The sequence below is a fragment of the Podarcis filfolensis genome (assembly GCF_964270895.1).
Source record: "Podarcis filfolensis genome assembly, chromosome: 2".
NCBI lineage: Eukaryota > Metazoa > Chordata > Lepidosauria > Squamata > Lacertidae > Podarcis > Podarcis filfolensis.
The window spans coordinates 64,015,074-64,027,681 of record NC_139605.1 but is presented as its reverse complement, the minus strand read 5'-3'; the positions used below and the strand labels follow the sequence as shown (position 1 = coordinate 64,027,681).

General features: G+C 41.7%; 1 protein-coding gene across 3 annotated transcripts in view; it reads right to left on the bottom strand.

Annotated features, from left to right (window-relative positions):
- RASGEF1C (RasGEF domain family member 1C) overlaps positions 1-12,608 on the bottom strand; it is an 84,101-nt gene that overhangs the window by 24,883 nt on the left and 46,610 nt on the right. For all 3 annotated transcript variants that reach the window (XM_083592666.1, XM_083592664.1, XM_083592665.1), the window contains exons 3-5: positions 11,333-11,455; positions 7,539-7,676; positions 996-1,208 (exon numbers count right to left, since the gene is read on the bottom strand). In XM_083592666.1, the coding sequence (XP_083448792.1) occupies positions 996-1,208; positions 7,539-7,676; positions 11,333-11,455 (474 nt within the window). The remainder of the gene's footprint in view (positions 1-995; positions 1,209-7,538; positions 7,677-11,332; positions 11,456-12,608) is intronic.

Genomic DNA, 12,608 nt, shown 5'->3' with positions numbered 1-12,608 from the left:
CCCACATCATGTCTACGTTGTCCTAAGTCCATGAGTTATAGAAGTAGATATGAATTTGTTGGTAGAAAAACAACACATCAAACCTATGATGACTTGGCAACTCAATGAAACCTTGTGAAATCCTCAAAATAAGAAACAAGAATGGACTAGTGGATAAAAACAAGGGGTCATGATGTTACAGCAGTGGTTCTGACTGGGAACCTGCTACGCACCAATGAAAAGGTTGATTAAAAACTTGAATGCTTCAGGACCAAACTAGTCAAGATGACAGGTCTGATCTTGTGTGTGTGCAAACAACATATATGGGATGGATGATTTGGATTGGGACCATGTCACTTGGGAAGAATATTTAATCCTTTCTCCCTGAACTCTTTTCCTGATTAAAATACAGCTCACCCAGTCTGTTACTTGCCCCATTTGGGAAAATGTAACATGCAATTACCAGTTTGGAGTACCTGGAGGGGATATTTTAATCAGAAAGATGATGTAGAAGGAAGGGTCAAGACCCTCTCCCAGATCCAAATAGACCATCCTATCTCAACTTTTTGCAAATATTTAAGTATAAACACTTTCAGAAAGGTTATTCAGAGAAACTTTGTGTTCTTCATTCATCAAGACCAATACTAATCAATATCATATTGCAGCATGTGGGAATAAAAAGATGGCTGCATCTGAAACTAGCATTAACCTGAACAGTACATATTTGGTCTACTGTAGGTGCACTAGCTTCTTAACTATATAACTTAGCTTTTGTTATTAGTAGTAAGATATCTTATTCCCTCCCAGTGGGCAATTGCTTGGACTGAAGGACTCACATGATGCCCTGTACTTGTGGTCCTACATTCAGAAACTTACCGCAACACATTTGAGTTCCTGCCATAGGGAAGGGGATGTGATCATATTTTAACCCTCTCGAAAGTCTCAATAGGGATTTTCTAGAAAATGTTGTCTTATCTAAATTAAAGATAAAGCAAAACGTCTTGCTTTCCACTTACCAGTTCCACATGTGTCAGCTGCTGGGCCAAGGTGTAGGGATCACTGCAGACACTCATCATTTCTCGTTGAATGGATGGGGGCTTACTTTTAAAAGCAACCACCTTGTCTGAGACAGCTGCATTGATCTTGACTATCCCTTCCTGCCCATGGTTAAGAGCTGCGAGCTTCTGATTCAGGGTCTGCAGAAGCTGATTCATCTTTTTCCAGTAGGCCTGAAGTGAGGAAAAGGAAAAGAACAGGGGGGGAAGGGAAAGGAAAACATTACAAACCATGAACTGGAAAAAATAAAATAGGTATGATTGAATGTTCCTATTTGGGAAATATCCATAAACCATTCGTGGCTTAGAATCTTATTTTCAACCAAACTATTCCAGTCAGCTTAATTATAGGTCCACCCTAAGCTCCATCCTATGGATCTCTACCACAAGACTGGCATCCAGTCAAAAACATGTGAGCAACTGTGCTCAGTGCTAGTTCAGCCTACTGACCACAATGCCAGTTTAACATGTGTGGAATACAGAAGGGGGGAGGGGGGAGGAAACAGCACCAATTACCTTTCACCTTCCCATTTTAGTTTTGTGCTGTGAGGCTTCAAAAAACAGAACATTCTGCCCAAGCTGACCATTTTTGTCCTTAATCTGCACCACGTAGAATTGTGAAAGGCTGTGCTAATTTAAAACGGATTGTACATTTCAAGGCCCAAATCAAGGTGCTCATATCAGTGTTTAAATCTGCAAACAACTAGAGGCCCAAATATTTGAAAGACTCTCTCTCTCTCTCTTTTTACAAACTCTCTTGGATGTTAAGATCAGCAAAGGGTAATACCACCTCCTTCAGTAGTTTATTTGGAGGGGTGGCCACCTGGGAGAGGGCATTTTCTGTGGCAACCCCCTAAGTTATGGAACTCCTCATAGAGGTGCATTGGGCTTTTTAATTATATAGCTTTCAGCAAATACTGAAGACATACCTCTTTACCCTGGCGTCAAGAGATTTGTGTTTTCGGGGCTCACCCTTTCCCTGTGTTCATAATCTGCTTTAAGTGTTACTAATCTTGTCCTGGGGCTTATTGGTGAAGGGTGGGTAATAAAATTAATAATTAAGAATAAGAATAATAGATAATAGTATCATCATGTCCCCGAATTGTAAGCTTGGGGAGCAGGGTCTGTCCGTCTTTCTCCCCACCCCCCTTTGTGTGTATGTGAGAGAGGAGGGGTAGAGAGACTGCCCTGGGAGTCTTGGGGCTGAAGAGTGGGGTAGCAATTATTTAAATAATAAAAATAGTATAATGACTCAACAGCAAGCATTAAATGCATCTTTTTATTTATGACTGTGTATGTATATTTGCAATTATTAAGTTCAGGAATAATTTTTGTTTTATTTTCTAGTTCTAATCAACACTACCTCACCAGCAACAGACTTCTTCTTTTGTTTGGAAAAGGAGATTCCTGGAATTGTGCTGTGCCACACCTTCCACAACAGTCATTTTGTGTGCTGCCAAACCACCATGGCAGCCATTTTGTGACTGGTGCCCACAGCATCAGAAATTTTTCAGAATTTCAAATGTGCCCGTGGACTCAGAAGGGTTGCTGTCATATGCAGTTACCAATCTCTCAAAGGGAACTGCCCTGGTTTAAACTGGGGTGTGAATCAGGGCCAGTGAGACATGTCCTCTGGGCACAGTGCCAGACAGGGAGGCCTGAATGCCTGCATTTAGCCCCCTGGAACTGAGGTTCCCTATCCTTGTTATGAAAAGAATTATTCTCTTGAGGAAGAATGTGTTTATTTAATAAAAGCCTGGCTAAGATATATATGAGCGTTTACAATCCTCTGCATTGCCCATAAATCCTGAAGGGCATTTAACAAGGTTTGACAGTTTGAGAGGAAACTGCTTATGAGCAAACTCTCTTCTCAATCTCTGCCTCAGACAGCTATGAATTGAGCCTACTGCTAATCTGGACATAAAGCGCTGCGAAGAAGGGAAGTTTGCAGTGAGGAAGTTGACAGCTGGATCAACACAGCAAGCGAGGCAGGTCAGAGACACACCGCAAAGTCCATGGATTATGTCATGCAGTCACATATCACTCAGGGCAACTGGAAGGATACTGGCGCACACATCAATCAGCTATGCGTTGCTGATGTTCTGGGTGACTAAAAAAGAGTGGCACGGACAACACATCACTACTTTCGGAAAAGGCAACTGAGCTGGCAGCTGTCAGACCTCAGTAGCTTGTCCACGTGGAAATACAGCAAAGAAGTCTTGCCCCTGTTTCATGGCCTTCTGGAATATAGTATAAAACTGTCCTTTTAAAGAAGGCGTTTGGTCCATAGAGGATTGCTTTATTGTATTTGTTTTTAAAGTCTCTGTATCTGAAGTAATTTTTTTTTTACTGCTGCTTATTGTTGTTTTCCTACTGCTGCTTTTAGTGCTTTAATCATTTTGCAATGTAAGTTTTAAATTCTTTATTGAGGATTTGATCTGGCTGTCAGCAAAGGGAAACATCTATGTAACATCTACCATAAGCAAGCAGGAACAAAAGTATAATCCTGAAGGTGTACAATGACTCTTTGCACAAAAATAAATCTTAATTTTTTTTTAATTCCAATAGCCTTGCCAAAAAAGGTGCAATAGGTGGCTACTAGAGAGGGGGAGAGGCTCTTGTGTGCCTAGTGCCCCTCTGCAGAGAGACTCACTAGGCAACTACAGTCTTTTTATTTTCCAAATATTTTAAATTAACCATTTAGTGCTTTTGAATGCTGTTTTATATTATTTGCTAGTGGCAGTTTTATCACTTCTATTTTTATTGTGTTTATTTAGTTTGGCATTTATTCTTCTTCTTCTTCAGAATTAATTATTTGTTTGCTTGTTTTCAGGTTTTTACTCATTCATTGTAAATTTATGGTTCATATCCCAGAGGATACTCATTTATTGGGTGACATACATAAGTTGCAAACAAACAAACAACTGTCCTGAGAACTGTGGCTAAGAAAATATTTAACAAACACAATGTATTCCTGAATATCTTTTTTTCTAATAGAAATAAGCTCTTTTTTAAAACTCTTAACATGCCAATGACTGTGCAGTTTAATTTGGAACTTTGTAAAAATTTCTGCTGCTAGGTATCTATATGAAAAATCCTATTTCTCTTTAAATATCCAGTTTGGGAACCAAAGAGTACTTTTGTTTAATATTCAAGAAAAACATTTCATTCTCAAGCAGAAACACATTTAAGGAAGATGGCAAGCCCCAGCAGGTGGCTTAGAAATTCAGATTTTAATTAAGCTTTCTCTTTCAAAATGCAAATTGTAACTCTTGGCAAAAGAAACTGCTTCTCAGTATGCATACCTTTCAAAGCACTGCAAGAAGCCTCCAGAAACCAGGCTGGATAAAGAGCAGGAAAATATTGCTGCAAGGAATCATCCCATTCTCATTTCAGTAACAGATAAAATGTGTTCCATAATTCTAGGATTCTTTTGCACTTTTGATTTGATCTGCCCTTTTCCCTTCAAACAAGTACAGACCCCATCATGGAACAGTTTCTCTTTCATGTTTTCCTTTCAAAAGATAGCTGCATAAATAGGACCTTGTGACTTATTCCTTTAATTAATTGCTAGTTTTGCTCAGGGAGACTGGCATTAAGGTTTTTTTCCCAGCTCTCCACCCACCACAGCCAACTAATATAGATTTGTTTATGAAGAATTCTGGCACAGTCCAGGCTGCTCCTCCAATTGAAAGCAATGGGAGCAGACCCTGAATGTCAACAGGCTCAAAGTCAATGTCTCCATTTCCCATATAGGGCTGATATGTTTTCAGCAGCGTGGATATTTTGTTCACTTTGAACTCTCATAATTTTCTTTGCATCCTTTCTTCATTCAGATTGCCAGATAAAAACTGCTTAACAATTGGCAGCTATGGCCATCTGGACAAAAAAAAAAGGGGGGGGGTTAGAAAGCACCCAGGAGGAAGCTATTTATCTAAGAAGCCCAGCCTCATAGATACAAGCACACTCTAGCTATGTGAACTGTCTGGAGATCAACCAAAAGGCCAATGAGACCTTTGCTGCAGCAACCTGCATCCATTGATTCTGTAGATGGGGGTGGCCAATGTGATATTTTGCAGATGTTGATGGACTCCATCGCCCATCATGCTGGTTGGGGCTAATGGGTCTTCAGTTTCACAGTATCTGGATGACCACTGCTGAAGACAATTCCTACTGCTGCCTTTATTACCAATACCCAGCCAGCCCATGGCCTCATGTTAGATACGCAGTGAGGAGCCTTGAGCTCATAAGTTGTGTCTTCTCCCCCCACCCCAGTGCTTCAATTTTATCCTGGTGCTCAGGCAAACCTTAGGTTGCCATTTCACCTAAACCATCAGACCACAGTTTGCTCTTACCTTGCAAAGGAAGTTTAATGTTTTGCAAGGTTTGATGCTACATCAAGGTCAAGCTTGTTTAGTTGGTTAGTTACTCAACAAGCCAACTTCAAATCACCAGCAAAAAGAGAGCTGCCTCTTTTAGGCAGCTCCACCCTGTGGAAGCAACAGCAGTACCACAAAGAGGAGCAAGAGCCAATGTAGAGCAGGGGATAGGACCCTGGCTATAAGTTGGGTTCAAGTCCCATCTCTGCTATGGACTGACTGTGTGGGTTTAGGAAAGGCATTCTCTTTCAGCCTTTGCTCCCCATTTGTAAAACGGAAATAAAGGTTACTTACCTTGCAGAGTTGTTGTAAGAGAAAATCCAATAAAAAGATTAATCTCAATGCATCCCCCATGTGTCCCCTAAATCTGCTCTAGGGGTTCTCCCAACACTCAAACAAATTTGGGGAGGGTGCAGAGGGCAGTGGCGGAGAAACCCTCTCTGGCACCCAGGGCAGGACGGCGAGAGGCAGGGCGAACCGCCCACTGCCGCTCGCGTGCACAGTCCATACAGGCGTCTGTACAGGCTGCCACACAAGCAGCAACCCGCACAGACTGCGCATGTGCGGCATCCCATACAGAGTGCACACGTGCAGCAGCCCATATGGTCGCTATGCGAAAGGCAGCCCATACGAACACCGCACGAGCGGCACCCCTACTGACTGTGCGCGCCCTCGGCCACTCTACAGATGGGGGGAGGCAGGGGCCATCTTGTCAACCCCCCTGAGTGGCACCCAGGGCGATCTACCGCCTCTGCCCCCCACCTCGTACGCCCCTGGCAGAGGACAAGTGAGGAGAGAAGAAGGAGGAGAAGTTAAGTTGCACAACTGGAAATCCTTTCCTTAGATGAAGCACTTGGTTGGATAATGCCCCATAGAAATTATTCATATCTTATTAAGTCTTTCTTTTATAATACCAAACGTCGCCATTTCCCTTTTCTATGGTGGCTTCACTAGCTGCCAGTCAAAGTTCAATGAACTGGGTATGTTGAAGATTTTGAGCATGACTAAAGTAGCTCTTTGGTTGCTAGCTATGACCTTAGTCATTAAGAGCCCAATCTGAAAACAACTCCCCAATGTCTAATTTGTTATTTATATTGTGCATAACTTAAAGCTCCTCCTTTGAAAGCTACGCAACTCAATATTCACTGTTTGTTAGCTGGCTAATTAGGAGGAATCTAAAATGATTCAAGCCTCCACTGACAGCTTCATGGTTCCTTTAACTGTTTACATCCTAAAAAGTTAATAGGCCACAAAATGAGCTAATGTTTGGGACCATTGGTTTTGCAATCTTTCATGTAAAACACCAGGATATTAGTCAATCTGAATTAGGTACTTTCTTTCTGTTTGCTTGTTCCAATATCTCCCATTCTGCAATATCTCACACTGCCTTGTTAGTTAGCTCAGCAATTAGGTCTGGTTTTGCTAAGCAGAATGTCAGAGGATAAAGAAGGGTAAAAGGAAGAAGAAAAAAGGACAATGTGTGAAGATACAAAATAAAACCCAAAAAGAGAATTGCCTAGTGTAATTCTAATAATGTCTACTCAAATATAAATTGGATGGCATTCAATTGGATTTATGACTATGTAAGTTAGGATTGCTCCCTTAGCCATGTTTAGACTAGAACAGTCTTTGTTGATCTTGGTGCTCTTCATATTCCCATCAGCCCCAGTTAGTTCAGTAGCCCAAAACACCTGGAAGACACTGTGTTGGTGAAAGCTGAAATAGATCCACTACCTTATGTTAGGGATGCCACTTAAGTTCCTTATATTTCAGTGAGTCTACTCTAAGATCTGGATCCAACCCACATTCTATAAACTTTTTTAAACGGAAATTTCTATTTCCATTTTTTAAAATTAGTCAACAAATAAATTGAGTCACCTGGGTGAACTTTTTAGTTGACGATGCAACTAGCTTTTTACATCTTAGCTCAGAAATAATTAAACAATATTATGCATTTGTTTCTATTGATAATCACATTTTCAGAAAATGTCATTTAAAATTTGACTAGGAATTTCCCCCCACAGTCTCTTCCATAGTGAAAGTAATTTTTAATAACAAACAGCTGACCGAACAATTATTGATTATGCAACTTCTCAGTATATCTCTAAATTGCTGCCATCCTCACCTCATCACATGGAGCTATCCTGTGGATAATGTCTTTTAAGCAGCCAATCATCTTTTCGTCCTGAAAATCATATGGAAATGTTTCTGTCCATTCCGTCAATAACTGCAGTATTTTGGGCCCAAATTTTCTGATTCGTGCCTATAATTAGAAATAAAAAAAGATGGATGCAAATTTAAGAACTCTCAGCAAAAAGATCTGGTGGCTTTAACCTAATGCTGATTCCGAAGTGGTGGTACTTGCAGAACACCAACATGCCTATAGAGTGATTTAAATTAGTTTCATAGATGGCCTTGGATTAGGGATGGAAGTCTATTTCTAGTCTGCAGCATTTTTGCATGTGTTCACTTCTAAGCCTTTTCTGCCCTATGGCTTTTAAACACTTATTCTATCTCAAAATATGCATTTCTAAATAATTGGGGTTTTTTAAAAACTTTTTTACTTTTTCCAGCCAAGCACAGAAATAAAATGTTCTGTTTTGTACTTTAGTCTGGTGTGTGTGTGTGTGTGTGTGTTGGTTCACACTGGAATTTGCAATGATAGAATTCCACAAGTATCCCTACTTTGGATGTCCTCAATATTTGGCTATCCACTTCTCTGCTTTGTACAGCTATAACCTATTCTTAAATGTTTCTTTTTGAACCTAACAAATATTTGCCAAAGGAAACCGCTTTGGCTTTTCCTGCTCTCTGCCTCTAAGATACTTGGGGTCAGAGCTTCTACACTGTGCATTATAGTACGATATGCCAGATGATCCTAAATGTTTTATGAGCAATCTGAGAAGCTTATTTTCAAACACCACACGTATTCATTACATCAGTGGAAACCTTGAATGAGAGGAGAGAACTTCCTTGTTTTAGCCTCTGGACGGAAGGCACCCTCTAATCAAACAAAATTATATTGTGTGCCTTGAAGCTTCCTGCTTTTTCAACCAAACTCATCAAAGTGCCCATTTTAGCATGTGACCAAAACAGGTCTCAAGGCAAATGCAACATTCTTACTATCAGTGAATATAATATAGGTGGCCTATGAAATTTCATGAGTGTTGTTGTGCGTGGTAGAGCAGGGAGGCTGGCAGGGGATCCTTCATCCCCTTCCCCTGTGACTTTTCCTTTGCCCCTATACCATTACACCATTGTCCATTTAGGACCACTATTACCCATGGCTGAAGACAGATATGTGGTTTAGGGAAGAGAAGCACTGAGAAAGCATTTCATGCTGCCTCCCCTCCCAATGTTAGGCCCTGTGTTAAAGAGACCCCTGGCTGCTTGTCCATTCTCTCTCTAAATATGGAAGCTCAGGGTTTGTTGAAGAGCTAGAGTACCAGGACGAGGAATGCTACAGGGATGAGGAAGTCCTGATTCTGTTGAACCACAGCTCTCATCTTCCCTCACCACTGGCCTTGCTGGTTGGCATTGATGGAAGCTGGAGTCCAGCACCATCTGTAGGGTCACAGATTCCCAGTCCCTGAGCTATTACATACTAGTAAAAAGTCTTCCTAATGAAGGCTTCTGAAAATAGCAAAATATCTGACTGAGGCTGTGAAGCAGGTCTGTGACTGTACAGTGGAACCTCGGGTGGCAAATGTGATCCGTGCGGGAGGCACGTTTACAACCCGCAGCGTTTGCAACCCGCAGCACCGCGTCTGCACACATGCTGGTCGCTATTTGGTGCTTCTACGCATGCGCAAAGCCCGATTTAGCGCTTCTGTGCATGCGCGAGTGCCGAAACCTGGACGTAAACAGTTCCGGTACTTTTGGGTTCGGTGCGGTGCGCAACCCGAAAACACATAACCTGAAGTGTCTGTAACCCAAGGTACCACTGTATAGTAAGACTGACTGAGGCTGCAATCCAAATCCTGCTTACTTGGGAGTAAGCACCACAGAATTCAGTAGGACTTACTTCTGAGTAAACATGGTTAGGACTGCATTATGAGTCTTCCTCTTCTAGATAAACAGCTAGGAAATAAAGATTTACCTTGAGAATCTTCTTGTTGGGTCACATGAGATAAGTCAGAAGTCTGAATATTTCTGGGTGAATTAGTACCTTCCTGAGGCTAAACATGGGCTATTTTTATAAGCTTTAAAGGCCAAGTTCACACCACAAACTATCACTCTTAACACCAGGGTTTTTTTTTATTTTCAGTGACAGAATAGCCAGATGGGGGATGTATTATAATCTTTTCCCTGCCACCAGACTCAGCTTTGAAAAAGCAAAAGCACAATACAGTTCTGCTATTCATGCACTGCTGGCATTCTAACAAAAGTTTTGACAGTTGAGGATGGGAACTATTCTGGGAACTAAACTAACCCAGTTTCCAAGTTGTGTTTGTAGAAGCATTTTCAAAAATGGCACTTGTAGAAAGGCATGATGCAAAGAGAAATAATTTGGGATGTCCATGCTGTGACCTACATAATGCAATGGGGGGAGTATTGCTTTTCATATATTGATGAAAGAGCCAGGAGTGTCAGTACAAAATTGGTGCCAGGGGACGGCAGGGGGAAATAGGTGCCAGTACTCTATACAGGTGAGAACTGTCGCAAGCAAAACCCTGAGAGAGCAGGAAGCGTAGACATTGCTGAAAACCATAGTGTTGTGGGAATGTTAAGGAAGTTAGGAGAGGAAATATTGTTTTGATATTAACCCTCCTCACTCACACTAGTGAGTAAACAGCCGAGCACATTCCCCTTGCAACTTATTGGAAACAAATTGATGATTCATTAGAATCCTTAAATTAAGCAATCCATTCTGGCTTGTCTAGTTTGGATTGCTCCTAGTAGGTTTCCCCTTTACTTCCCTTTTAAAATAATAGTAACACAACACAGTCTTTTTTAAAAGTAAGAATAACGTTTTACTCACATTCAGTTCCCAGCAGTAATTTGAAGACAGCAGTAATTTGAAAAGAAGTCTGAGCTACATCTCAGACTTTCTGCTTGTGGGCTCCATCCTATGTGAAGGTTGAGCCATGTGCTGGCTAAAAGCCAGGAGTGTGAGAGTCCAAGGGTAAGAGAGTAAGAGTCCAAGAGAGAGATGGTTGCATGGTCAGCTAGAGTCAACACCCATCTACCTGGTCACACATAGGGGGAGGAAGCTCCAGAGCAGGTATGACAGAAAGTCCTCCCTGTCTGGAGCCACATTGACTGGAGTGTCTATTCTAGGCAACAGGAAAATGTTGTACTTGACAGCTCCAGTAATAATACATCCCAAGTGTGTTGTGGATGTGTAGCTAGATATATAGCAGTGCTTCCAAGTACAAATATATTACTGTTTTGTCATGCAAGCATTCCTTGCAAAGTTAATGGGCAATTGCAATTCTGCTATGGGGAGTTGCCAGTGACAGGTAAGCCTGGAAAGACTGCAAACTATGCCTAGGGCTAAGGGACGATGCATTAGGCAAAACTGAGATATATAGCGTTGCAGTGACACCTGCTCTTGACAGTGCACAGCTTAAATGATTCCTCCTGGAACCCTGAAGGCTTCAGTGAAACCTTCAAGAAAGGAAAGGGAAACCACCTGGGAAGACTTGAGACAGGCTGCAAGAGGAAGATAGAAGGGGATTTGAAGCATTTGCTACACCCAGTGCCTGCAGCTTTGCTCAGAGGCACTGATGTTATGTTAGAATGCAACCATGCTAGGCACTCAGCATCAACAAAAACCCCATGGGAGTGAATGCACACAGGCAGCAAGGAATCAAAAGATTCAAAAGAGAGTAAAGCCAGGGGACTTCTTTAGTTTGCTCTAGCACTGGCGGCTCTTTGCAAAGGCAGTCCCACCCACCCGCCACTGCTAGTACTAACCTTATCCAGCACTGGGTCATCCAGCTGCTGCTGCTCGATGCACTTGTGACAAACCCGGGACAGAAGTTCATGAGGCTCAATGAAGAGTCTTGAGCTCAGGAGGAATGTAAAGATATAGGCCTTCTGGAAAATGGAAAGAGGCAAACTTATCTGCAAATAAATATGAGTGATGATTTCTCAAAGGGAACCCACAGCAAGACTTTGCAAGGAGGAGAGATTACATATTTTGAAAAGAAGACAGAGCCTTACTCATGTACAAGATAAACAGATGTAATATAATGATTGCTCTCCTTGGGGAATGTATCATAGGAGTTGGAGCCCTGCTGGATCAGGCCAAGTGCCTGCCTAGTTCAGCATCTTTTTTCTTACTCTGGAACCCCTGCAAGTGGAACATGACACCCTCTGGATCTCCAGAAATGGGTATTCCCAAGACAGCATACAGCTACCATGACTGGTAGCCACTAAAACTTTATCGTCATTGAATTGTCTGATCCCCCTGTAAAGTCATCTACGTGCTGGAAAGAAATTCCACAGATTGACTATGTGAATGGAGAAAAACTACTTCCTTTTGTTTGTTCTGAATCTATCACCATTCATTTGATTGGATAACCCACAGGTTTTATTACAATGAGAGATGGGGTAAAATACATCTGTTCGCTATCATGCAAACTTTTACAAATGTCTATTATGATCCAGCCGTACTTACAGCCTAGTGATGGGTGACTGCCAGTTTTGGTTTCTCTCAGTTTCTCATTTTTCCCGACAGTAAATTTCCCATATTTCCACATCTCTGTTTGCTATTTTAAAAAAGCTATCGTGAAAATCCATCAACATTTTAGTGCCATTTTTAAAAATAATGTTTACGATTACAACAACAGATATATGTATAGTACCGCATGTGTATAGGATTGCATTTTCCAATCTTGTCTTGTGTCCATCAGCTTAGATAGATAGAATCAGAGTTGGAAGGCACCCTGAGGATCATCTAGCCCAACTCCCTGCAATTTATGTATAAGATCACAACCCAAATGTATGTATTTTAGATTCTAAGAACAAGATGAGACCTGCTGGATCAGACCAAAGGCCCACTTAGTCCAGCATGCTGTTCTCACAGTAGCCAATCAGATGCCCATGGGAAGCCTGAAAGACAGCACTCATCCCACCTGTGATTCCCAGCAACTGGTATTCAGAGGCTTACTGCCTCCAACGGTGGATGTAGCATATAGCCCAGGGGTCAGCAACCTTTTTCAGCCATGGGCTGGTCCACCGTCCCTCA